Below are 26,036 nucleotides of genomic sequence, written 5' to 3'. Positions count from 1 at the left end.
CAATTCAGATTAAAAGTTGGAATTCAGAGATCTAGTTATGAAACCTGATTTTCAGTGGCTGTATTTTGCATGTTGCTGCTGTGTTTTGCCTGCACAGAGAAGGAGCTGGGTTGCCACTTTCAGACTTACTGTTGTCCTTCTGGGAGGCACCTGGAAGTCACAGGCACCCAAATGCCATGCTTAGTCACTTGGGTTTTTTTAATCCAAAATATCTGACTACAGCAGAAAAATAACTCAGTTTATATTTATCAGTATTTCTTAGAAAGTCTGTCTTTCCTGATACTTTCTTCTCCCCTCTGATTTGCTGATTGCATGTGGTATTGTTTAGATGCCAATTTATCAAGGCTATCATCACTACCTTCACTTTCACTTTTCCCTATCTCTTAAGGTAGCCTTTCTGCTCTTGATTTTTTTAAGACAGTGAGTTCTTAAAGGCAACAAATCTACAAATGACTGATTAAAGAAATAGATCAGCTGTTTTCCAGTGAAGTAGTTTTGCCGCACAGAATGGCATGCTTCCTTCTTGTTGCATTTCTGTCTGACTCATGTTTTTAATAGGCATCAGCACCCAGGATTAAGGAAGCAGTGTTGAGCCACTTGATGCCTCATTCAGGAGCAAATAAAATGTGTGGGGATTTTTTTTGGTATTTTTTTTTACCCCACAAAGGCTTGGAAGGTTAAAACTTTCCTGCTGTTTAATTCCTTTCCTGTAAGATTTCCAGCATTTTTGTAGGTGTTTTGGTCTTAGAGTATTGAAATTGTAGTGCTAAATCTTATAAACAACTTCATCCAAGTCACTGTGGGCAGAAGGTACATCTGACCTAAATAAACCACCAACCTTCTGCGAAGGGAAGTTGTATCCTTGGTTTCTGACTTTAAAGGAAACATCATGTTTGATGAGCTCATGCTTGGACATCCACTGTAGGCACGAGTCTCTCTTGTGTGTGTTGTTACCTGGAATTTGTTTGATTCACGACAGGATGCAAATAGTAAACATGTTTGTTTCTTTCCACGCATGTTGACAGCTTAGATCAAAATGGATCCTCAAGAGCCCATTATATAAAATACAATTCCCCTTAAGGATGCATGTGAAGCAGATACAAAGCCTGATATCTTTTACAACTCAAGTGGATTCAAACTTCAAAGAACAGCCCACTCCGCTCAAACAAAAAATCACACTGTAGACAAGGCTTTTTTCTTAATTTTAGAGTAAAACTTGCTGGCCATATGATTGATGCAATAACTGTTTCTCTAACCTAACTGTTCTTATGTGTTTAACTTTCTGTTAATAAGATATAAAACATAAGTCTTGAAATGACTTGAATTTGCATAGAATGCACTCTTGTTGATCTGAATTAAATTTTAAATTGTTGAGACTAGATTTACTGTTTATTTATAATCCAGGCATTTCTTCATGACCTAATAAATGCCATTTTTTTCCCCAGATCTGTTTTCTCCTGTTTGCTGTTCTCTACATAGTTTCCTACTTTATAATCACAAGATACAAAAGGAAAGCAGGTAAGCATAGAAATTTTAATATGTAAAAATAATTTTTGTTTTTCAAATAAATAGATGATTCTTTTCCTCTCCATCTCCACAAGGAGAGTGGAAGAAGTAAAGCTGTTTGTTAGGCTACTGGTCTATGGCAGCCTGGATTGATCTGATTGTGTATGGCAGCCTAAGTGTTAACTGTTTTGAGAGGGAAGAAAGGGGTTAATGTCAAGTAGATGCTTCTGCCTCCCTTGCCTTTAGATCCTGTTCTCCTTTCACATCAGCCTTTCCAGAATAAGTATCTTCAGCTGTGTTTTAGCAGCAAAATCAGGTTCTGAGCTTTTGCTGGTAAAGGTTGCCAGTGCTACAGAAGAGAAGTAGCATTATTTCTTCAAAAAGTCCTGCTCTGCTCAGGTACAGTTATTTCAGTGGTCTTAACCTGTTTCTTATGAGTTCACCACTGAAGTTTAGATAATACCTTGAAATAGTACTCTTGTTTTTTTTCCCTTTGGAAACATGGTCTAGTTTCCATTCTGAAACTAGTCTTTAGGAAGCCCCGTCATTTTCTTCGGTATTTTTTCTATAGACAAATAGCATAAAAATCGGTATAAAATTGCAGAATTTTAGACTCTTGACAGCTTATTTGGGACCTTGGTGCTTGATAATAGGTTGTAGAAACATTCCTGTGTATGGTGATCTTGGTGCTTTGAACTTTATTGGAAACTGTGTATTGAGCTGTAGTGACCTGTGTTATGATAGAGATGCTTTCATAGATAGATTAATGTTTTAAAAAGTAAACTTTTCATGGAATTTAATTCCTTAAAAGAAAGGTACATATCTTTAAACATGGGAAGTAAGACAGATACTATCTTCTGATCCTGATATGTATTTTGGGCACTACAAAGCTGCTACTATTTGTAGATGGAGAAGAACAGGAAGGGGAAACTGGTTTGGCAAACACTGTTGGATGCAAAGACACTTTTATTGCCTTTTTTTGGCGGTTGATCTCCTCAGCTAGGAAGAGGGACTGCTCTGCAGCTGTCCTGACTTTATGAAAGCTTTGTGAGCATGTACTTAGGCACACTTTGTAGCCTGCTATGATCTTCCTGATGAGAAATGTTTGAAGAGTTAAGACATCTGGAACTCTTTCAGCACAAATTGTTCGCTGCTTCTCCAAGAAGCTCTTTAGCCAAAATGATTCATAAGAGACCTTGACTTAGTCTTTCAAAACACCATGAGGTTTCCATCAAAAAAACCAACAACTCCATGTCCGTTCACAGAAGAATTTCAAAATAGCATGATGTTATTGGCTGTGTGTTTATTTCAACTGTGTGCATGACTCTTAAGAACTTAAATTTATTTTAAAATCTAAGAATAAATAAAGTCAGGCATTCTATCTCCTATGGAAAATAGGAGAAACTTTAGAATGCTGAGTGTAAAATTATTTTAAATTCAGAAATTTTTATTTAAAAATGCTTCCATTATTTTAAATTTAGAAATGCTTACATTTGTGTACTGATGTGCTGTGAGAAGGGTGTTAAGCGTAAAAGGATGTGTTAGTGATTCATCTCTGAGTGAAATGTTGATATTGTTTCAAAAAGATTGTTCTAGTGAAGTATTAAGTGAGGAATAAGTGAATAAAAATGGTCTAAAATTTGAAGTATCAGAAGGAAGTAATGATATCTTAAATCCAAAACAAGTAACAAGAATAACACCACCTGTCCTTCCTCCCCTCTCCCAAACCCCCGGGAGCTGGGAAGAGGGGTAAGTAAAGGGAAGCAATTAAGTAGTCATCATTATTGTTCTGAGTATACTTTCTTGTTTTAAAAAGACATTAATACTGAAAGTGATCTCTAGTAGTAGTTAGTATGGACTCTAAGACTTTCCTGTAGCTTGCCTGCTCTCTGTGGTTCCAGAGATGCCCAAAGGGACAGTTTCTAGCAGCAGCCATGGCTGTAGTAATCTGAAAGCATGTTTGCCATAGAGCACTCTGGAAGAGGTCTCCAAGAAGTTTTGAACTGCGTACTTAAGTAAAGTGAAATAACTTTGCTGTTACATTGAAAAGAGTTTGCCTAGAAAAAAAAAGGGGTGTGAGTATTCATTTTTGGAAGGAACTTCCTTAAATTATTCATGCTCATAAATTGTATCAGTATGTCTGAATTTAATTGTAAATTAAAATTATTCCGATGGATATACATTTTAGCCTGAGGAAAAACAAGTGAGTATTGAGTATAACCTGCTGTAATTTAATTTTCAGATGAGCAAGAGGATGAAGATGCCATCGTTAACAGAATATCGTATGTATAGCTCTTCTTGGCAGAACTTCTTTTCCTGAATATATTGTTATGATAGTAACCTTCTGTGCTTCCAAATAAATAAGAGTCTATTTTAAATATTCAAATGTATTTTAAATAGATTGGTAGAGGGTCAGGGAAAATGATTTGGTTAATTGGCGCCCTGTGTTATGAAAAGTGTTATGAAAGTCTGGTCTAGGGCTTTTTTCATCTGTAGTTTTCCCAGGAAGCATGAAGTTGGCCAGAATATTGCATGAGGACCTGATGCAAGCAGTGGAATTGAGTGCAAGACCTGCATTTAGGTCTCTAAAATGTAGGTGTTTAGATGCGAGGTGGTGTAAGTTCCTGCAGCAGTCGATGGAAGGCCTGTCAAGGGAGGCAGTGGATCCTGGGAAGAAAGTTAACTGCCTCTGTAGAAGACATCTTATCTGACCACTTTGTGAAAAAGCTGCAGAGGGGGTAACAAGTGGAAGACAAGCACTTGCCAGACCTACTGGTCTGCCAGCAACTCTCTCCTTATCCTCTTCCTTTGTAAAGCTAGATATTAATATCTCCTATTTGAATGTGCCTCGAGATGTACAGAACCTCCATGGCTGTTGCTGCCCTGTCAGTTACGTGATTGGCTGAACAATGTGGATCGACTCCTTGTGTATTACAGTGCTCTTGGCTCTTCCCTGGTGGTGCTGTCATCCCTTTGGAAGGAGAGCTCATAGAAAAGTGTTGTTGTAAATATAAAATGTTCTTTTTTCTTTCAGCCTAAGGTTTCTTGTTCTGTAAATGTGCATGGTATTTTCCTACAAGCAGTAACTCTCAAACATATGTAGATAGATTTTTCTCCACATGGCATAATTGTCAGGACTTGAGGTGTGGAGGGAGGAGAAAAAAAGGCCAAACTGCTGTAGTACTTTGCTGTAGTTTGTTAGGTTTTACAGTTCTGGCTTGGAATACTTAAACATCCTTAAATGAAAGAAAAAATCTCAGAAGCCAACAACAATAACATAAGAATATCTTAAAAGACAAAACTAGTCACTCTTTATGTTAACTTTTGTGTAAATGAAAAATGGATTTGTAGACTGTTAAGAAAGTAAGATTTCTGTAAGCAGCTTACAGATGCTCTTGTTGTAGGGATGTTCTATTTATTATTTTGTCATGCAATTTGAGAATTACTTCTGCTTTTATTACAGCATTAGATTAGTTCTGTAAGAATGTTTTGTTGATCTTATTTTTTTAAGAACACAGTTCTTTTTAATGCCACAAGATGGCATGTGGTTTAGGTTGTATTTGGGATCTAAAAAGAATAAGCTTAAATACTTTAAATATTTCTGATAATTTCTGTGTATCGACTTTACAGCTATGAGATGATAACTTGAATAACTACTTTGTGAAAAAAACAACTTTTTTTTCAGTTTGGTGTTAAAATATTTATGTATAATTGTACTCACTTCAGTTGTTAGAACGTTGCTCTGCTTTTAAAACTTTCACTAAGAATATAGAAATTGAATCTTTTTTTCTTATGTGTGTGTCTGTGTGGGAAATTAAAACTGAAAGAGGAGACTTGTGAAAAGATATTTAATAAACACCAGTAGTTTAACCTTTGTATTACATTGGAATTGAATGCATACATGTGCCAAGAGACTAATTCTGGGAGGTGGTAAAAGCTAATTATTTATACTGGGTTCTGTAAACTATTTTAAATTTGCTTTTTGGAAGTCAGATGCTTTGGAAATCCCAGTTTCTCCTGACTATTTACAATGTAAGAATGTGTTGCCTTTAGATGCTGATTAACAGGAAGTTTAATGACTTTTTTTTCCTGCTGTTCAGAGCATGTTGGTGGTAACAATAGTACATTTCTTTAAATTTCAGGCTGTTCTTGAGCACCTTCACTCTAGCAGTTTCAGCTGGTGCAGTCCTGCTTCTACCTTTCTCAATAATCAGCAATGAGATCCTGCTTTCTTTTCCACAAAACTACTATATTCAGTGGTTAAATGGCTCACTAATTCATGGTTAGTATTCAGCATAATGTAATTAAAATGGATGTCCTCGTTATATGTGCACAGATATGTTCTTATTTTCAAACTGATAACTTATTTTCATTTACTATGCTAATTGTTAATGTGCTATTGGCTGGTTGGTTTTGCTGCTGTGTGAGGTATGACCAAAGTCTGTCTTAACTGTTCTGTTCTTTTTTTAAGAATTATGCCGACTTGCTGGAATTAAACCAAAATCACTGCTTTGAATATTAATGTAAAATAAGAGCTACTACAAGCTAACCTGAAACATGCTGTTCAGACTTCTTCCTCATGTGTGAATGCAAGATTCATATGCCTTACTCTTTATGATGATACCTATAAATTTATTCTCAAAATAAAATCATGTTTTAAGAAACTTGCTAGTTGTGGGCAGCTTGGACTGGATAGTTAAATACAGCTGTTAGTGATTTATGTGTAAACAAGGAAAATTGTGGAACATAAGTATTGTGGCAAAGATGCGTGATAAAATAACTGGTGAAAACAAGATCTTCTTTGCTAGGTTTGTCTGGAGAAAGTATGTTCACTATGTGAAACAATTTATTTAATCTGGTATAAATAATTTACAAGTTAACTGTGGTGTCCTCTTTAGTCTTGGGAAGAGATAGTAATTTCGCTTTGGAGGACTTTTCTGTGAAAAGTGTATGCTTTTTGCTAAATGTGTAATAATATTCAAACATAACAAGTTCATGAATTTTCAGATCCCTAACTTGCAAAGATTGTGTTTGGGGTTTTGGTTTGTTTTGGTTTTTTTGTGAAGTGAGAGGCAAGAAGGGATATTTGTAGGACATAAAGGAATGATTCTTCACAGTGGGGATGGCTGAACGTTGAAAAAAGTTGTCCAGAGAAACTGGGAGATCTTGAAATTTTTCCAAAACTCAGGTGGCCAAAGCCCTGAGCAGCCTGATGGCACCTGCAGTTTGGCTGTTTTAAGGGCAGATCAGACTATGTGACTTTACAGGTTCTTTCTAGTTGAGTTATTCTATGACCTGTTTGTGACATGTCATGGGGGATTGCTAATTTGGTATGTCTCCTACAAGGGAGGAAGAACCCAAGCTGAATCTCATTTTTCATATGGATTTAGCTGCTCAGGCATTTTTCTTCTTTACTTCCCTCAAAAAGTTAATGGAGAGTAATCCTTCCGTGTCTGAATCGCCTTTGGAAAAAAGACAAAAAAATGCATCAGAGACTGGAAATTGTATAATAACCAGTTCAGAAATTTTTACTCTGTCAGTTGTTGCTTGAGAAGATTTGGTTTAGTATGAAATCTGCTGGAATAGTTGCTGTTAAATAGGGAGGCCTTTGAATTTTCCAGTGACCATCTTTTGATTTTGCTGTGCTTAATGTTTGAAAATACCACTTTATGGATACACAGTATAATTTATATTCCGTAAGTCCAGCAGCAGTGGCTAGCAAGAAGGGAAATTCAGCATCTTGGTGTTTCCAGGTGTAAGTGTGTATGGCAAAGGGGTAGGCGTGACCGCGGTGAACCTTGGGTGGGTTCCGGTGATGCGAGGCGGGTTTTGGATCGGGGAGGTTTTGGGTCGGGGCTGGGCCGGGCGCCGGTGCGGATCCGTTCCCTGGAGCAAGGGCTCCCCCGCGTGGCACTCACCGGGATCGCCCCGCTCGAATCCCGTCCCGCGCCCGGCGCAGTCAGAGGGGGAAACCTGTGCGGCTTTGGGAGCTCACAGCCCTGGCACCGGCACCCGAGCTCAGAAGGGCTCACATGCCCATAATACTCTGCCTACACAGCCTTCACGTATGGTTTATGAACTGCTTTGTAAATGTTATCAAATGGGAGCATTTGTGTTGCTTTAAAACACTTCCCCCCCTTAGATTTATCGATTACAGATATCATCTGAGGTACTTGAACCTGACACTGAGGGGTTTTATTCTGTAGATTGTTGCATTACTGCTGGCAAATAAAAAAGTAGAAAATATATGCCTCAAACTTTTGAAACTAGGCAGAAAGGCCAAACCTGTATCCAGCATAAACACTCTTACCTAGTTACTACTGCTGAAGTAATCCCAGGACTAGTTCTGACAGCGGTGTTCCCTTGTGCTGCTGTTGGGTACAACCAGCAGGTGGGGGTAAAACGTAATGAAACTGCCATGAATAAGAAAAATGGGAAAATGCTCACGATCAAATCTGTTTGCCTAAGACTGGGAAATTTTTATGTTTTATTAACTTGTTTTATGGGGTACAGTCTTAGGTCACTGCAAATACAAAGGAAAAAAGTTCTAATTGACTGCTTAAAGCTTTTCTATATGTTGATGTCTGCAAGTGTCTCATGCAATTTTATGATGCAGTCAGTGTAGTAGAAAATAATTCTTTTTCTGGGTCTATTTTAATTTGATTTCTGAACTACCAGATTAGGGTAAGAAATACAGAGGACTCTTACTTTGAGGAAAGTGCACATGTCTGTCGGCAGCAGAACAGCACTATCCTTGCCTCTCGTAACTTTGTGTGCATATTGTAGCACTGTAGTTTAATATTCTGTAAATGTGGTTCCTATATGCTACTAATGTGTTAATTTCTGGATTTTAACTTTTAAAAATTCACCCTGGATGTGCACCAGTCTCCCCCTCCTTAAAATGCTCTGTGTCCTCTGCAGCTCCTAAGCACTGTTTTATGTTGTAAGATACACATGTAATAGAGCTGCTGAAATTAGGACAAGCAGATATTGAACTTTGCATTAGGTAACTGAATGCATTCTGTCTTCAGTTAGAGAAAACTGCTGAAATAAGACTCCTACCCCCATCTAGTTGTATTTCTACTCTTACTCTGGTGTCTTTTTTGGGGGAAAAAAAAGGCGCAGACTGCTGAAGTTAATGTCCCCTCGTAAGGGCTGTTAATGACATTCTTGCTGATGTTGCTATGCCTGAATGTTTCTCAAATGGTAACAGGAGCTTCCTGGCAAAGCAAATTCTAAAGGAAAAATCCCCCTCTTTGTTAACTGGAGTTTAGCCACCTTTAGGCAGTCTGTTTTCTTTAGCAAATGAGTGTTATATTTCACGCATCTTTTGGAATTTTTGTGTTTTGTTTTCTGTAGCCTATTTGGCTGGGTTTGGTTGCTGGTATCCTGCTGCTGTCAATTGCTGAAGAGGTTCTTTTGGCCCCTGTCCCCCTCCTTCTCTCTTTTATTTCTCCTTCAAATTCGAATGCTGTCATTTGAGCAAAAAGGAATTATATGGCAGAAGCACTTTTTGAGATGGTACAGGCAAAGATCACTGCTAACTATTTTACATTTGGATCTAACTACAGAAATTTCTCTTGATAGTGAATACCCCAGACATCCAGTAAATATCTCTTTCCTTCCCTATTCTTTACAAAGTGGACAATTTCAAGAGAAAAAGGAGCAAGCCTGTACATGGGAAGAAGGAAACAAACAAAGCTGTTAGTTCAGATTTTCTTATCATGGGGGAATATTCTTTTTTTGATTGATATTCAGGTGATATAACATAGTCCTGCAGAATTATGGAAATGTGTGTGCCTTGGAGAAGGTGGGGAACTAAGCCTGTTTTTCTCTACAGAATTTTTTTTTTCGGATGTAGAACATGTGACAGTAGTTAGACCTGTTAGGTGCTAAATTGCAGATAAGCTTCTGCTTTTATAAAGAAGAAACACTGCATCCTGCACAACTTCTGATAGGGTGATTGATGATGGATTCATGTTTAGGCACCAGAAACTGGCTCTTCAGTAAGTGTGCAGCTTAGAAAATCTTAGTAGAGCAGATACTCTAATGGAGATTAGCTATCACTTCAGGTTGTTTTCCAAACCCTTTCTCTTCCTGCAGGTGTCACATGTGTCTTACAGATGTCCTCCTTGTAGTCAGTTGCTGATTTTTCACACAGATCACAGAACGGTTGAGGTTGGAAAGAGCTCTGGAAATAATCTGCTCCAAGCAGGGTCAGTCATAGAAGGCTGCTCAAGGTGCTCCTCTTTTAGGTTTGAGTATGTTGAAGGATGGAGATTACAAAACCTGTGGGCAACCTGTTTCACTGCTTGCGTACAGTGGCAGTGGAAAATGTTTGAGATTTTTAGTTTTTGTTTGGGTTTTTTTCCTTCCCTTTTATGAGTAAGTAGATTTTCCAGTTTTTCAGTTCATGCTTATTGCCTCTTCTCAATTCACTAGATACCACTGTGAAGATCTGACAGTTTTCCTTTTTCTCCCTCATCTTATACATATATACTGTTTAAATCTCCCTAAGTCCACTCTTCTCTGCTCTCTGTCCTTCTGTCTAGCCTGTTGAGGTTCATCAGAGCTGCAGGAGACTGCTCCTCCCTATCCTGTCTGTTGAGCAGATTTGCTGGGGATGTGTCCTCTCCCACCACCCAGGTCACCAGTGAAGGTGTTTAACCCACCATCAGCCCTCTGGGGTGTACATACCACTGGTGGCACAACCCTGGGAGCCCAGAAGCTCAGCCAGTGTTCAGTCCACCTCAGAGTCCATTTACCTTGCCCATACCTCATTAATTAAGCGATGAGTGGGTTAATGGGAGATGATGTTGAAAGCCTTATAAAGCTGAGATAAAAATATCTACTGCTCTCCTTTTGCCTGCTAAGCCAGTCATTCCATTGTGGAAGGCTGCTGTTACCATGATATCTTCTTCTGATTTGGAGGTGACAATGGCATTTGTGTGCTGCTCATGTTAAAATCCATGGTTTGCTGAAGTTTCTCTTGAAAAAATATGGGAGGAAGGAAATATACAGAACTGGATTTTTTGAGATGCACTGAGAGTAGTAAAATACTTCTGTCCTGAAAATTTCTACAATGGTTCTCTAAAGAGCCTTCAGTGAGTTTGTGGAAGTTGTACCCCTGAGCTTGCAGTCTGTCTCCCACGGTTTCAGACATTTACTCCTGAAAGGTAAGTTGTATCCAGTTTTTGTTTGAAGATCATTATGCAGAGAAATGGAAGTTTTTCAGCAGTGACCTGTAAATAACTATACCCATAAACCCTTGGCACTTGTACATATACTACATTGTTATATGTAAGGGAAGAAAATGTTGTATATTTAACTGTTAAAATATAGAAACTTATAGTATAAACTTTTTCTTGTTTGTTTCAGGTTTGTGGAATCTTGCCTCTCTTTTTTCAAATCTGTGTTTGTTTGTATTGATGCCCTTTGCGTTTTTCTTCCTGGAATCAGAAGGATTTGCTGGCTTGAAAAAGGTAGGAAAACACTATTAAATACAGAGTAATTGCAGTATATATTTCATTTTCAGCCCTTGTTTCTGATGAAACTAATATTACAGACTGGGGAGGATTTGGTGCTGGGATGTGTGTGCTTATGTGAAGGTGTATATACAGCTGCACACTCTCGCACAGGCCAGACCTATGGGGGAAAAAGGACTTCTTAAAACCCACATGTACTGAGATCAAGAAAATTACTTAGCTCTCTTTTGAACAAAACAATTCAATCAAGATTTTATTTTTTGGAAGATAATTTTTTTGGGATGTTAAAAGGAGAGAAGGTTCAAAAAATGCATAAGAAATAAAATAACAAGGAGAAGAAGGACAGGTTTCTTGCTAATGGGAACGGTGATTAAATAACAGATGACCCTGAGAAAACAAGCTTGATTTGTGAATTTTAAAGATTACAAACATCCCAAAAAAGGTTTAAATGTGGCCAGTATTAACAATAATATGTTAAGAAAACTGTCTTAAATGGGTAAAGAATATCATAAAATATTCAACTTCATTGGAAATATTCAGGTTGAGAGGGCTGAGTATTTCGGTGAAGCAGGGAATTTGGCAAGGCAATTTTTGAACAATGAGATAACGATTGTATTAATATGTGAACATAAAGAAACACAGTGAAAAATTACTATAATGGGAGGCACATCAAAATTAATTTCAAATCATAAATATGAGATAGATTAAACTGCAGTGACTGACTGGGACCAATTGTAGCACGTTACCATTAATTTTTATCATCCAAATGATAACACTTTTGTTTTTGATGATACTACACTTGGGGGAATTCTGCTCCCTTTGGATGACAGTTGTCAGAAAGCAAAGGGGCTTGGAAAGTGATCTTGAAATCTGGAGGATGAAATGAATTAAAGATGGATGCAAAAGAGTATGAGTCATTGAAGCACGGCATGTAATGTAAAGTCACTAGGGGATAATTGTATTTGGAAGGTAAACATCATTCCTGGTTGCATTGACAGGAACTGGCATGAAGGCAGTGAAGTTACCATTTTGGTTCTTGGTGGGATTAGGGAAAACTAAACTGAAGTGCTGCATTCAAGTTTTTGGTTCACTTGAGAAAAAACAGAGGACAGCAAAACAAACAACTTAGAAACTACTGTGTGAAGGAAAATTTTAATTCAGAGAAAATAATGTGGAGAAACAGAGACTTTATTCCGTAGCAGAAGGTACTGGGGGATTACAGCAATGCAGCAATGTCAGAAAACACCTGCAGGGCCCAGCCCAGGTGGTGGGTAGATGTTGTCTGGTGTCACCTGCACTGAGCTGATGCTGCTGCAGCATTGCTGTGCATTGACCAAACTGCAGAAGTATCCAGGTCACTTCAGTTATGAATTTGGGTGACCAAATGAAAGCATTCAGCTTCCAAGGAGTTTGGTGATGGACTGCTGGTTTAACCCTGCTTGTCCATTTTGGCTGGAAAATACTCTTCTTTCTTCTTCCTTCACTTCAGGTATATACAGGGCTGAGAACTTTTAGCAACTCTGTTTGTCCTTCCAGTTTTCATGTGGAGGCCACTCCATTTTCCTTTTGACACTTAACTATCTAGCCACAGCTAATATTTATCTTTTCTTCTAAAAAATAAGTTAACTAATTACAGTGGGGTTTTTATCTCCTGCAATCCAACAAAACCAAGGATGCTGTCCATTAGTATACTGGGTAAGGTACTTCTGCTTGTAGAGTTCTGTTGGCTCCGACAGATGCTCTGTGTATCCCAGCTACATGAAACTTGCACTTTACATGAAACTTTTAATAGTTAAAGTGTAATTTTCTTACGATAGTGGCTATCAGTAAATCCCATTCAAGATAAATCAGATCATCATTGCACGTTTATGCTTGAAAGCATTTGTGAGGTGAGATGGATAAGATAGAACCATAGTCTTCTGCAGATGCCAGGAAAAAGATGATTGTTGGTGCTTTAGGGTAGTTTTGCTTTTAGTATCAAAACCCAGGAGAGGGAATTCCATTTTGGAATTTTTTTTTTGAGTTCTGGATGTTTTTGGAACATCCCAGAAGCCAAGTGTGATTCCTGGTAAAAATACTCCAGGCCTTTATGCAATGTCTGTTCTACCTCACTGCTCTGTTTAAAATTATCCAAAATGGATGGAATTGTTCTGCCTGTTTTGTGTGAGCCTTAAAGCTGCTGGTCAAGACTGAGGAATTGTGATCTGTTGTAATATGAACATACCTTGTCTCTGATTGCTTTTCTTGGAAAGTAAGTGGCAGATGGCACTTCTGGACTAAGCTGATAGTTAAAATTAAATGTGCTGTTCTTTTCAGGTGCTGATGTAGATAAATGATTCTACTTGTAATAATTGCTATACATGTTTTAAAGAATTACATCACATAATTGGGTCATTAGAATCTGGGAAAATTCGTAATTAATTGAAATCAGGATTACATGTAAGGTTTTCAGTTCTAGCATCTGTGAAGGAAGGGTATTTCCCATTGTTTTTTAATTTTACTAGATTTTCGTCATGTTTCTTACCTCTTTTCTGAGAAGATTTTGAGACTGCGATTACTTTGTAGAATTTTGGCATTTGAACAAATAATTTAGTGTAATTGAAAAAAAAAAAGTAATATTTTGTCATTCATCACATCAAACTAATAGACCAGAGAGATAAAAGAGTGTTCAAATGTTGTTACTGTTCACTGGGAAAACCAGATTTTAGTGGTCTCAATTTAAAAGAACATTTCATATATTTGGCAAAACTTGTAGCATTTAAGAGAAGAATGATCTACTGTAAATGTGAAGACATTCAGTAAAGAGATTTGGCATGGATCTTTAATCTTTCATTTGGGAGTTGGGAAAGCAGTTGATTCTAGATACCCAGCTCGAATCAAAATTTGGATAAAAAGACTGTTCCAGTGGAAGCTTTTATGCAGGTCATCCTGTCATTGAATTACCTTCATCATAATGACTAAATAGGTCACTTGGGATATAGGTGTGTGCAGTGAGGATGTCTATTTGAAGGTGTTCATATATGAATTACGTGTTGGGCTTTTATTAAAGTTCTGAAAATGCATAATTAAAAGAGTTTCATTCCTGAAATTGAAATTTTTTTTTTTTCATTTTTAATGGATGTCTTTGTTCAGATTAAATAGCAACAGTAATTTCAGTCATTGTCATGTATGGGTCTGACTCCTGAAGATTTTAGCCATCTGTTTGTTTATCACAGACTGTGCTATAAAAGTTGATTTTATGTATTGACTGTAATATGTAGGATTCTTTTTTTTTCCAACCCTGATATTTCAGATAGTTCATAGATTACTGTTGAGAGCTTTGTATAACTTTTCTTTCCATGTTCCTGAATGGTAGCATTGCTCCCTTAACTGTTCAGAATCAGAATGGGTTTGATTAACCATCTTCCAATTTCATATGGCTCTTTTCCCTGGCTGCTAATATACTTTCTAAATGGCACATGGCCCCTCTTAGAGACTCACTTGGATTCCCCAGGGCAGCAGTTTAAAACAACCAAGGGCTTGCCTGTTGTGCAGAGGAGAGAAACAGGGAAATGAGGCACTGGCCATGGATGGATGCAGTGCTGCACTGGAATTCAAACTGATTCTCTGCTAGTTTTTCATAAAATCCACTGTGTGAAATCAGAAAGGGCATTTTGGAACCTGAGTGGGTTGACTATGCCCTTCTAAAGAGCTTAAGTGCTGCTCTTTGCTTTTGTTCATTTCCATTTAATGGCACTTGAAGAATTCAGATGTCAGGACAATAATAATAATCCAGCCAATACTGGAGGTGTATAAGATATATATGTATATGCATGTACATCCTTGTGTATCTGCCATGTGTGTATGGATGCACACACGTATTTTTGTGCACACATAGGAATTGGATTTTTCTAGACTTGGAATTGTGATACATTATGCCTCAGCCAGTGCTATTAACTGAGCTGTTGGAGTACCTGATATCACTTTAATCTCTTGCACCAGTATTAAAAACTGTTTTACATCTTTCTCTGTTCTTCTTGTCTTCCTTTGTAGAGTCTGTGCATAAAGTTATGTTTCTTGTTTAGATAATCTTTTAGTTCTTTGTCACTGATGTGCTCGGATTCTATAGTAGTTATGAAACAAAGTTGTCAACAGTGTTTCTTAATGTCTGAATTAGCCTCATTCTTTATCATTCTCCCAAAAAAAGAAAAATTGTGCTATTTGCAGTTGAGTAGGTCACAGTGCTGATGTTTCCATGTGTGGTAACAGACTGCACAGAAAATTGCATGTGTGCTGCTGTGTGAAGGAGGCAAACATTTTTGAGGAGATAATTGCTATACCTTTTCTTGACCTTTAAAATATGCTTTCTCTTGATGTAACTTCAATGGAAATTTGTATTTATTTGAAGTTGACAAAGAGAGACATTTTGGAGTAATTTCCTCGTAACAAAGTACAAATAGTGCAATTTACCACAGCGAGAAACTGGAAAAACTAGGTATTGCATAATCAGAAGTGTAGAGTTTTAAAAAGGTTTTATGAAGTATATTACCTTAATACTGATCTTTGAACTTGAAGTCATAGCATAAAGTTTAACATGAGCGACAGCAACATCCTGACCAATTATCCAAATTATCCAGACATCCCAAAATGTTCACAACACAACACACAGAGTCTGTGGATTAAGAGGTTAACTCCTGGAACATCAAAAGAAGTGCATGATAATAAAAACAAATAGTACAAAAATTTGAGGTAACTTCCTTGCTTAATTAATTAGGTAGACCAGGTGGAAGCGAAGAGGCCAGAGCTGGTGCTCAGAATGTCTATAAAGCTGAGCAACATGACAGCACAATGGAGGAGGAACAAAGATTTTTTTAATATACTTCTATCCTGTGTCACAGTTTGAAATTGTCCTGGTTTATGTCCCTTTTGGCAAACTTACATAAAAGTGACCCTGTACTGTATTTTATGACCAGATGACTTTTTTCCCAGTGGCTAATTTGTATCAGACCCCCATCTTAAAGAGACACAGAAATGAGTAGGAAGTCCAAGCCGGTTTGTCTCAATGAGCTTTCATTGCATGCTTTCATTATTTTTGCTCGTTTTTGCCACTGATCATCCATAAATTGTTGGAAATGAGTGATTAAGGAAGTGCTGCTTAGTGTTAGTGGCACATGCACATTCTTGGTATGTTTTTTGTGGGTGAGAGGAAATCGCGTACTGCACAAACAAAAAGGAAAACTCCTGCTGAGAACCTTTCAAGGAAATTTAACTTGCGTAATGTTTTGATCTTGGTGTTTATTACAGAAAATAAGAGTAATATTTCACCAGCTATTGTTATGTGTCAGCTAGTCCCTCCATCTGCTTGCCTTTCCTTGATGGCTCTTCCCAAATTCTCAGTTTATTTTAATAAAAACACCACTTAAAAATGTAGCAGTTTATTCATATGCTGAAGGCAGGTGAGCTGGGCCAGTGTTCAGAACATTTATTGTGTTGTGCTTGCTACTGTATAAAGATTTGGCTGTTGTGGCTGCAGAGCCCTGCCTGTGTTAGCTGCTGCAGCTTAACCCGTGCAAGTAAAATGTGGGGTGTAGTTCCTTTCCAGATAGTAAAATGCAGGGGTTTCTGCTCTTAAAGGCAGATTTCTTCTCTTCATCTCTTTTACTGAAGCATGGCTTTTAAAAATGTTTTGTAAGTAAAATTACTTATTTGGGGAGAGGGTGAAAAGTTGAAGCTGTGCAAAAATACTATCATTAATATTTTTTGAAACTGCTTTTTTTTGCTATACTCTGTTGTTAGCTTGCTGAACAAGCACAGTGTGTATGTCTCCCATGTCCTCAGATCCACTTTATATTTATCAATAGCAATGACTTTTCCTAGTCATGTCGCTGTGAAATAGGACTGAACTAAACTTAAGTTCCTGATGTATTGTGTTGCCATGCATTGTATTTGCAAACTCCAAGTAAAAGAAACATGGTAATAAATACAGTGAAAAGTGAACCTGCTGCTTTTTTATTTCTTGGTGGGTATGGAAATTCTAATTTCTGTATTTTTCCATGTAGAAAATCTGTACTCCCAGTTTTGCTGTTTGTACCAGTAGAACTCTGATAGGTGTAAATTACTATAAAAGACATTTCAGTGTGTGATGACAATGTAGGAAGTATGTTCAAAGTTAGTTTTGAAGTATTTACTTTTAGCAACTTTTTTGCTTATCTCAAGCAGATTTTCATGGAAAGAAATTTGTTCCTATATTGCAAAATAACTGGCACATAAGTGGCTTGGAAATTCTTTCCAATATGAAATAATCTCTAATTAAAATCAGTCAGTTTTTAAAATTTGCCATGATTTTTCTGTAAAAGGGATTTGGAGAGTTGAGCCTTGTTTGCAAACAGCATTTGCCTGTGTTTTATGCTTTTTGCTTGTACCTCTGACTGCAATACCCACAGGCCACTCTGTGTCATGGCTCACCAAATAGTCTTGAGGTGCCCTGTTAACAGTGGATGTTTATTTGGCATTTAAGCTCATATTTATTTGTCCATAAAATCATTCTGCATGATGTCTATGAAATGTTTACTAGTATGTAACTGAATTATTGTACATTATATTACAACCCATTTACTCATTCCATTAGTAATACCAGAAACAAAAGTTGTTTAATCAGTCACATCAAAGGCAGCTGTTTGGATTTGTATTTTTGATATAAGCTAACATGTTAAGTTCAGATATGAAGTCTAGTTTTTAAACTGGAGGCCTTTAAAATGACACCACCTAAAATTTATTAGAGTTTGTTGTTGTTTGGAAGCAGATCCTGATTATTCTGGGATTTTGATTTGGCAAGTAACTTGATCATGATTTTTCCTTCTCCCTATTAGAAGCATACCTAGCTGGCAGTTGTACAAACCCGTAACTTAATTTGTAGGATGTAAGGTGCAGAGCTAAGGACTGTATTTAACTGTAAATCTTGCATTAAGGATGATGCCTATCTGGAACCTTTGTGGGCTTCCTGCTTCCACTGAAGTCTCAGAAACAGCTTGTACACAGCTAAATGTGGAGTGTATTTGCAATTAGTAATATAGAGGACAGCCCCATCTAATATTAAGTATGAGAAGAGCTTATAAATTGGATGGAAAGGGAAGATGAGAAAGTTTAGTTTAACTTGTTAGCATGTCACATTGACAAGGGTTACAACTCTGAAAACATGTTAAATTACAGCTTTACCAAGTCCTTCATTTGCACTTCTGCAGAGGAAAGAAAAATGTTCTTATCTTACAGGTATATGTATTAGCAAATTAGTGCATGAAGAGTTTGGTGATTGTTTGGGCTACTTTTGTGAATCTGTGACTGGAATCTGTAACTCTGCTGTAGATTAGTGTGAAATGAAAATACCTTTGTAAAAGTGATGTCTGTTTGCAGCGATGTCTGTTTGCTGTCCTTTCACAATGATGTAAGAGCCTGACAATTACTACAGGTAAGTCAAAAGAAGTTGGGAATCCTGGTTGTATTACTATTCTTTTGTATTTCAAAATCTTGACTTCAGCACATGTAATATTTTTTTTTTTTTGGCCTAAATGTCTGTATTTGGACATTTAGGATCAAAGGCTGTGCAGGGCAGGTAAGTAACATGTATTTGACAGCTTAAGGTCACATCATGTTTCACTGAGAGCGAGATAAAAAAATTCAAGAATCAGTGGCCAGGAGAGAGAAACTTGTCATATGAGGAATAATGGCTTAATGTGAATTTGGTTTTGTAGCTATATAAAATATTTTATCAGGTTTTTATAAGACTTCTTGCTTAAGTCAGTTGGGGTCATTATATGCAAAAATCTGCCTTTTTTATATTAGCATAAGGAGATTAGTGGTTTGTTGAATATAAGTAACAGTTCTGTATCTGGGGACAGCTGAGGGGGAAATAAGGGAATGTTGGTTGTTGCACACATTGGATCAAGATGTGATGAGATGTGATCTGTGCTCCGTTTCATTGAAGTAGTTAAATGTCAGTTGGTTGCTTCCATAAATTAGATGGTACTTCGTTTAAAGAGGCCTCAGTGTAAGGTACAAAAAAATAGGCTACCAGGAGATAAGCTGGTGGTGGAGTTTATTTGGTACAGCTTTTCTGCACTGGCTGCCTCACTGCCACTTTGTTATCTGAGCAGGGGTTCAGCCTTTCTGCAGCAGTGTGTGGAGTTGAGGTTATAATTACTTTTTTTGATCAACTCTATAATGCAGATAGAAAATCAAAATGTGTCAGCTTAGTTTGTGTTCTTGCAGCATTTTAATGTGTTTGGGCTATGGAAATTTGTAGAGTAACAAGATGAACCAAGTGTTGTTAGTAATATTGGGGTAAAAATACTGCACAAAGAAAATGGTGTTATTTTGAAATGTGGTTTTTCTGACTGTGACTTCTCTAGCACACTGTGAGAATCTGCATTAGGTGACGCATTATGAGTAGGTAGAGGCATCTGTAAAACTACTCAGTTTTGGAAGCTAGCACTGGAGCATTAGTTATTCCACCTCACCCCAGCCAGGAATGGGCTGCATTGCTGAACTTTTGTGCTTTCCCCACGCCTACGTCACCCTGAACTTGCACATTTGTGCTGTATGTAGCATGCTTATGCTTTGTAGAATTTCCACAGTTTCTGCTAAGAGCCTTAACACGTAGCTGGAAGCCTGCAAATGGAATAAGATGAGAATATTTTCCTTTGCTGCTCTCTTAGTGCATAAATGGAGTTGGTTTTTTTATTTGGTTTTAGGATAACTTACGGAGTTCTGCATGAGCAAAAATAAACATGTTAAATATTTCTACTACTTGTAAAGTGTGCAGTTGGTACATCTACCAATGCTAAGCTTGAATCTCTTAGTTTATCACTGATGTAGACTGAAGCACTGGCTTCTAAAATATTTTTTCTTCCTAAGACACTTATTTTTAGGCAGAAATAAGTAGCTTTTAAATTTTGTCTGGATGGAACGTTCCTAATGCCCTCTATAGATCCTTCTGTTTGTGGTAGATGATAACTGTGTATCTAAAAACCCTGAGATGTAATTTTTTAAAATTTTCTTTTTTATGGTCAGTTTATAATAAAATTCATGTAACAATTTAATTTAAAACGGAAATGTTTCATGGAAAAATTTGCCGTGCTTTGGGAAGGAAGTATTCACATATGCAAAATCTCTGAAATGACTGTGATTCAGACCCCGTTTTTAGTCAATGGAAACAGGCAGATGCCTCTAAGAATTTGGCATGTCTGAGTTAGAGGCTTCAAGAGGCAATGTGAGCATCTTCCATCTCAGTGTGTTTGGATTTATTTCATTAAATGGTCAGAAACATTAAATCGATTTGTTTTATAAAAATGGCTGGTTTATGCACGAGGACTATCTTACTAAGATTTGAATATTTAAATATTTTCACATCAGTGTCTTCATTTGCGTCTCCATTGACATCAAGTAGTGACCATTCAGAACAAGCAAAACTTTGTCTCTATTTTAAATCTGTTTATGCGCTTTCGTTACTTTATATTAAAATTGAAAAATACTTACAGATTTACTATAATTATAATTTTAATTCACAGAGAAGAAAATTTCCATAGAATTTTATATTGGTAGCAGAAAGGTTTAATATAATTGTCTTAATCATGGAAAGGCAATAAACATTTTTCTAAGGGGTTTTCATTTATTAAATGAAGCTTTACTAGCAGACATCACTTCTCATTCCTTCTTGGAAAGCAGTGGAATTTTGATACTTATAACCATGTGATATTTAAATCTGTGTTCTACATTACTTATTTAGTATTAGTAGAATTACTTCATGTTAAGGATTGCTCTATATTAAGAATCACTTTTTCTGAACTGACATCTCGAGGAAGGAGCTTGCACATCTGTAGTGAGAATTTGTGAGGCAGACAACAACTTTATTTACAAAGGTGGGGAGGAGGGAGAACCACAGACTTTCTTCCATCCCTGCCTATTTTTTTTGGTAGGTTTCTCAAGAGTTTCCCACCTTACTAATAGGAACTTCCATCATTCTGGTATTTTGACCAGTTCCTAGAAGTGTGCTTTCTTCTTGGGCTTATTGACCCACTATCAGGACGTTAGTAGTAGACATGACTTCAGGGGATTTATTTTTGTTTTCTTTACTTACTTTAGACTTTTAAAAGTGACCTGTGTGCTTGTACATGTCATTTGCTTTTGGTAACAGTCTTCTTGTGCCAGAAACACAATCACAGATTCCAAGTCTTTCTTTATACTTTGCGTTACTTGTCTTAATGCTCTGCCAAGCTATAAGGAAGTTGGAAAACATCTATTTATCTTCCTATCAGGCCAGTCTAGCAGGAAAGATTCTTTCTGATCCAAAAGTAAATTATTAGAGGGAGACTCATAGTGTCAGAAATCCCACAGCTCCCATGTTGTTGTTGCAGGTGGCTTTAGAAAGTCTGGGAAACTTGGTAGGTGGAGGGAATGGAGCATCTGAGAGCTAATTAGTGAAGGCTGGGCTAGTGAATGGAACAACAGAGCAAACTTGTGGGGGAAAGGGGTAACACTGGGACAGTTATCATTTTACTGTGATTGTCCTTTCATTTCTCATTTTCCTCCTCCCCAGAAGGTTTGGGTTGTATGTCCATAGATCTGCATAGGGCAAGCTGCAGCAGGGTAGTCGTGTCCATCCTGACAGCTGTAGGATGTATTATTTTATTCCAGTTAGTGCGTGCTTGCATTTTGTCTGCCATTCTGTGTAGCTTTTCCTCATTTTAAGAAATTGGTATGTATTCTGATATGTATTCTGTTACAAAATTTGGAAGGAATAATATTTCTAATATACTATTTCTATATTAAATCTACAAGAATGATACCTAATGTGGAAGAGCCAGGGATATATGCTCTTTGCTTAAGTAATTTGAATCCATGTATTTGAAACAGTGCCTTAACTGCTAGGCAATAAATGAATCTCACATTATGATTCTCACTGGACTCCATCTTGCATTGGATAATTGAATAATCCTAGGGAAAAAAGTGAGAAAGGACTGGTTTTTATCCCAGTCGTGAGGACTCAAGTCTGCAAGGAGTCCATGTTGGTTCTTAGGTTATTTTGCTGAGTTATTTGCGTGCAGCGGTGTCAACAGGAACGTTTGGGTATGGATCCCAAACTATGCTATAACATTTTGGTTTGGATACTCCTCTGGGACACTGAGGAAGGAAGCATAAGTTTTCTTTGGTAGAGGAATCACTCCAGTGAGTGTACTGCATCCTGAATAGATGGCCTCCTCACCAGGCTTCTTTTTCTTGAGCTCTAGTTGAGGGATTTTGGTCCTTTACTTCCAGCTCGGCAGGCATAACTCTAATGCGTATTGTTACATGTCTTTAGCCAGTACCCAAAGAAATAATTTTCTTTTTTTTTCAACAGAACTTTCATTTTGTTTTTCTCTGTCTCTGCTTCTCTTTGAATTTTCTGAATTTTGTGACTTATCCTGTGTAGCTGTTAAGTTTGATACAGGTCAGTATTTTGGCTGCCTACTCTTCCTCCATTGACAGCATAGTAAGAACTGTGAAACCATTTGAGAAAATATGTTAACAGAAAAATCAGCTGAAAGTTTCTGGGAATGTTTTATGACTGAATTTTTCATGTTTGTATTGTGTGGAAAATAAAGAAAAACTTTAAAATATACTTGTGTTGTGATTAAAAGTCCTCATTTTAATCTTAAAATCCCCAGAGGCTGGGAAGATTCTGTGAGGGAAGAGGTGGTGTGGGAGAAGACACAGTCAGTGCTGGTTGCAGTCTGAAGTATTTGGTTCTTGTATGGGCAAGGAAATTGTTGTTTGTTTTTGGTTTTTTTTTTTTAACTTGAATCTGAGGCCTGAATATATTACTTCTTGATTAAAATGTTCTTAGCTTGCTCCATGAGGGTTCTGAGTCATTAGCAGCTGCATTTTAAAAATGAACTGAGTTTTCCTAAAACTACAGCATCTGTTTTTGACTTAGTAATTTGTGTAGTCTCATAAGGTAATGACCCCTTGACTAAATATCAGTGTGCTAAATGTAGTAGGTGTTTAATGTTGCCTGATGCAGAATGCTTCTCCTTTGCTTATTACAAGACTTGTTTGTGGACTGCCTTGAATAGGTCACAGCAAAGATTGCTCCAAGTCTGGTGTCAAGCCATAGAAATGGGTGAAATGCTTGACACTCATCTCTTCACTAATGCTTGCAAATTGAAAAAGATGCTAAAAATGTAATTGGGGTTAATATATAACATCCCCAACCTCATACCCAGTGTAATTCTCCCTTTTTTAGTGGCTCCACTTTTCCTGCAGATGTTATCATGTGTGTTTGTTGCCATCAGCGCCTCACTGAACAAATCTTGAGGTTACTAAGACTCCTTTCTGTCATGTGAAAACAATGGGCGTCATGTGTACTTTAAATGTGCCATGATTGCAGAAATGTTTCCCAGGCTTTCCCCATGGGTCAGGGCATGGTGTAAAAAGTGATGTTTACCTACCTTGCAAGAGGTCAAGATGTCCAAGCAGAACTGTGTTCAAATATTCAGCACCATAGAAACTTAGTTAGCGCTCTCTGGTTTTGTGTGTAACACGTAATTTTTATTTCATTGATGATAGGCTGTTTTATTTTTTTTTCTGCAAAATTGCAACCAAATTAAAATGAGGAGTTAACAAAAGCCATTCCATGTCTCACATTGGCAATGTAGCTCTAAAAATGTCCATCTTATAGGAGCTAATAATACGTTCATCAAAATCTCTATAGCCAGGTAATGTTCCAACAAAGAAATACTTTTTCTTAAGGTAAGGATGGGGCTGTAGTTCTTCGACTTTACCAGGAATTTTGCCTCTTGCAAAAGGAGAAGATAACATATTGAAAGGTTTTCTAATCATTCATCAGCATTAAAACAAAAGAACTCTTGGTACGTATCTGTTAAAATCCATCTAGCATTAGACAGCATTAAAAACTATGCTTAAATTTCTGAAGAATAATATTTGTGTTTCTAATCATAATTGGCAGAGCATAAATTGACAAAAAATGGCCCGATTGCTTTCATTTATGTAATCATTCTTTCCCAAAAAATAACAACTTGTGCGTTTCTGGCACAGGGTTGTGCCACTGCTCGGAAGATAACATTATCTTCCACAGAGGCTTTCCTGGAAGATGGTGCATGTCTTGCCTTAGCATTGCTAGAATGGCAGTTGTCAGAGATTTCCTTTTAAACTTTCCAGAGTTTACATGTGGCGCTTAATGGAAAGAGGAGCAGACAGGCAGGTTTCTTGCCTATGCACTGCCCTTGTGAGTGAGGAGAGATCCCTGTGCCAGCTGCCTGTTATATGAGAGGCCTGAAACTTGGTGGACAACCAGTGTGCAGAGCAAGATCTTCACTTGTTACTGGTGCCAGATCAATGGCAAAGCATTTTGTATTGTTATGTTTGTATAATTCAAAGTAGTTACAGAATTTTAAACAGGAAAAAAACCCCAATATTTTTGTCTCCATTATCAAGAAATTTTCCTTACTGAAAAGCTGTAAGAACCTATCACCACACATATTATCTTCTAAAGTAAAACTAGTCTCTAGATGTTATGTGTGAATGCACATAGCAGGAAAGTCTTAATGTGTTGTAAGTGGTGTAATAGTCTCTCAACACAAAATGTACTGCAGGGAAGAGGTGGTTTCCTTGGTAATTATGCTTTCTGAGTTGCTTGTATGATGTCTGTTATCCCTTCAGCACTGTTGCCATTTGTACTTCATTGGGTTTTTCAGATGAAGAATTACCTTTTTCGGCCATGTGCTGTTTTTTAGTATCTTTTGGCTATTTGTCATCCAAGATCTGTATTAATCATAATAGAAAAGAAACATGGTAAGATTTTGATGATGCCTTCCAGAGCAGCAATTAAAAATTTGTCAGAACACTTCTAAAATAATTAAAACCTTTCCTGCTAAAATTAGGCTTTTCTTGAAACATGAACCCTTAGGCCTGGTGCTCCTGGCAGCATAAGTAGCTCAGGATTAAACTATAAAAACTTCTGAATGTCTTGACAATTGAATTTTAAAGAATTAGAAGTCTGAGAATCAGATATCTCTGAGGCTGTACAAACCACACGATTCTTAGAATGTGTTTGTAGGACAGCTTTTATTTGTAGGCAGGCCTTGAGAGCTTCAAATGCTCTTTTTTTTCCACTCTCCCCATTAGTGCACAGAGAAGATGACAGATATTACTGGGCTTCTGGCAAGTTGCAGTCTGCTGGGATTGATGTGTTAAATATCTTTCCTTTAATAAAATACTTCACTTGGTTAAGTGCTCATGTTAAAGAACTAGGTGGATTTTGAAAATGTGCTGTGAGTAAAAGTGTAGGTGAGCTGTGGACTTGTAATCTGTGAAACTTTGAAGTTAAAAAAAAAAAAGAAGGTGGGGGGGGCTTGAGGGTATAATCTGTCAGTCCTTTTCCCCAATTTTCTTGATAAACAGTTAAATTACAGTTTCTATTGGATTATAATAATCTGCTTCCAAAAGTTTTTGTATATCATATTTTTTTTTCATCTTCCACAAGAGACTCCTTTAATGTGTCAGTCAGCCTGAAAGATGTCAGACTTCTGCTTAGGGACAGTAGGGAACCACGCAGGAAATTCACTTTCAGGGGTGGCTTTTGCTTTATGGATAATCTGAAACTCAACTGGAGGAATTTGTAAGGTGCTGGTGTGTTTTGTTTTGTTCTCCTGTTCAGCAGTTACCAAAGATGTTGTTATATGCTTGTAGGGCAATGATAGTTGATGCTTTGTTGTAGATACCTTCATGGAAAAATACTTTAAAGTGGAGTTACTGAAACCAAAGCCACTGTTGAGAAAGAGAAGTGCCACCTTCCTTCAAACTGGAGGGTGTTCGTGTTTCCTAAACAATGATCCCGAGTGCATTTCTCTCATTTATTAACAGGCAGAGAAGTTTATGTATGAATTGAAGATCAAAGATCAGACTCTTTTCAACACTTCTGCCTTCCTTTTTAGCTTGCATTAGTTCTATCCTGTTGCTCTTTGTGTTCCACTTCCAGTTCATCTCCTCCTTTTTAGTTTACAACCCTCCTTC

At 37.3% G+C, this 26,036-nt stretch overlaps 1 protein-coding gene across 1 annotated transcript in view; it reads left to right on the top strand.

Moving 5' to 3' along the window:
* Positions 1-1,418: 1,418 nt before the first annotated feature.
* LMBR1 (limb development membrane protein 1) overlaps positions 1,419-26,036 on the top strand; it is a gene marked incomplete at its 5' end in the record, with an annotated part of 55,296 nt that continues 30,678 nt past the window's right edge. The window contains 4 exons of the mRNA XM_017728898.1: positions 1,419-1,518; positions 3,749-3,788; positions 5,649-5,788; positions 10,885-10,988. Coding sequence (XP_017584387.1) covers positions 1,419-1,518; positions 3,749-3,788; positions 5,649-5,788; positions 10,885-10,988 — 384 coding nt within the window. The remainder of the gene's footprint in view (positions 1,519-3,748; positions 3,789-5,648; positions 5,789-10,884; positions 10,989-26,036) is intronic.

This window comes from Corvus brachyrhynchos, unplaced genomic scaffold (assembly GCF_000691975.1).
Source record: "Corvus brachyrhynchos isolate BGI_N302 unplaced genomic scaffold, ASM69197v1 scaffold52, whole genome shotgun sequence".
In the NCBI taxonomy this organism is placed as follows: Eukaryota; Metazoa; Chordata; class Aves; order Passeriformes; family Corvidae; genus Corvus; species Corvus brachyrhynchos.
Note: the sequence above shows the minus strand (reverse complement) of the source record. Positions and strands in the feature narration are given on the sequence as shown.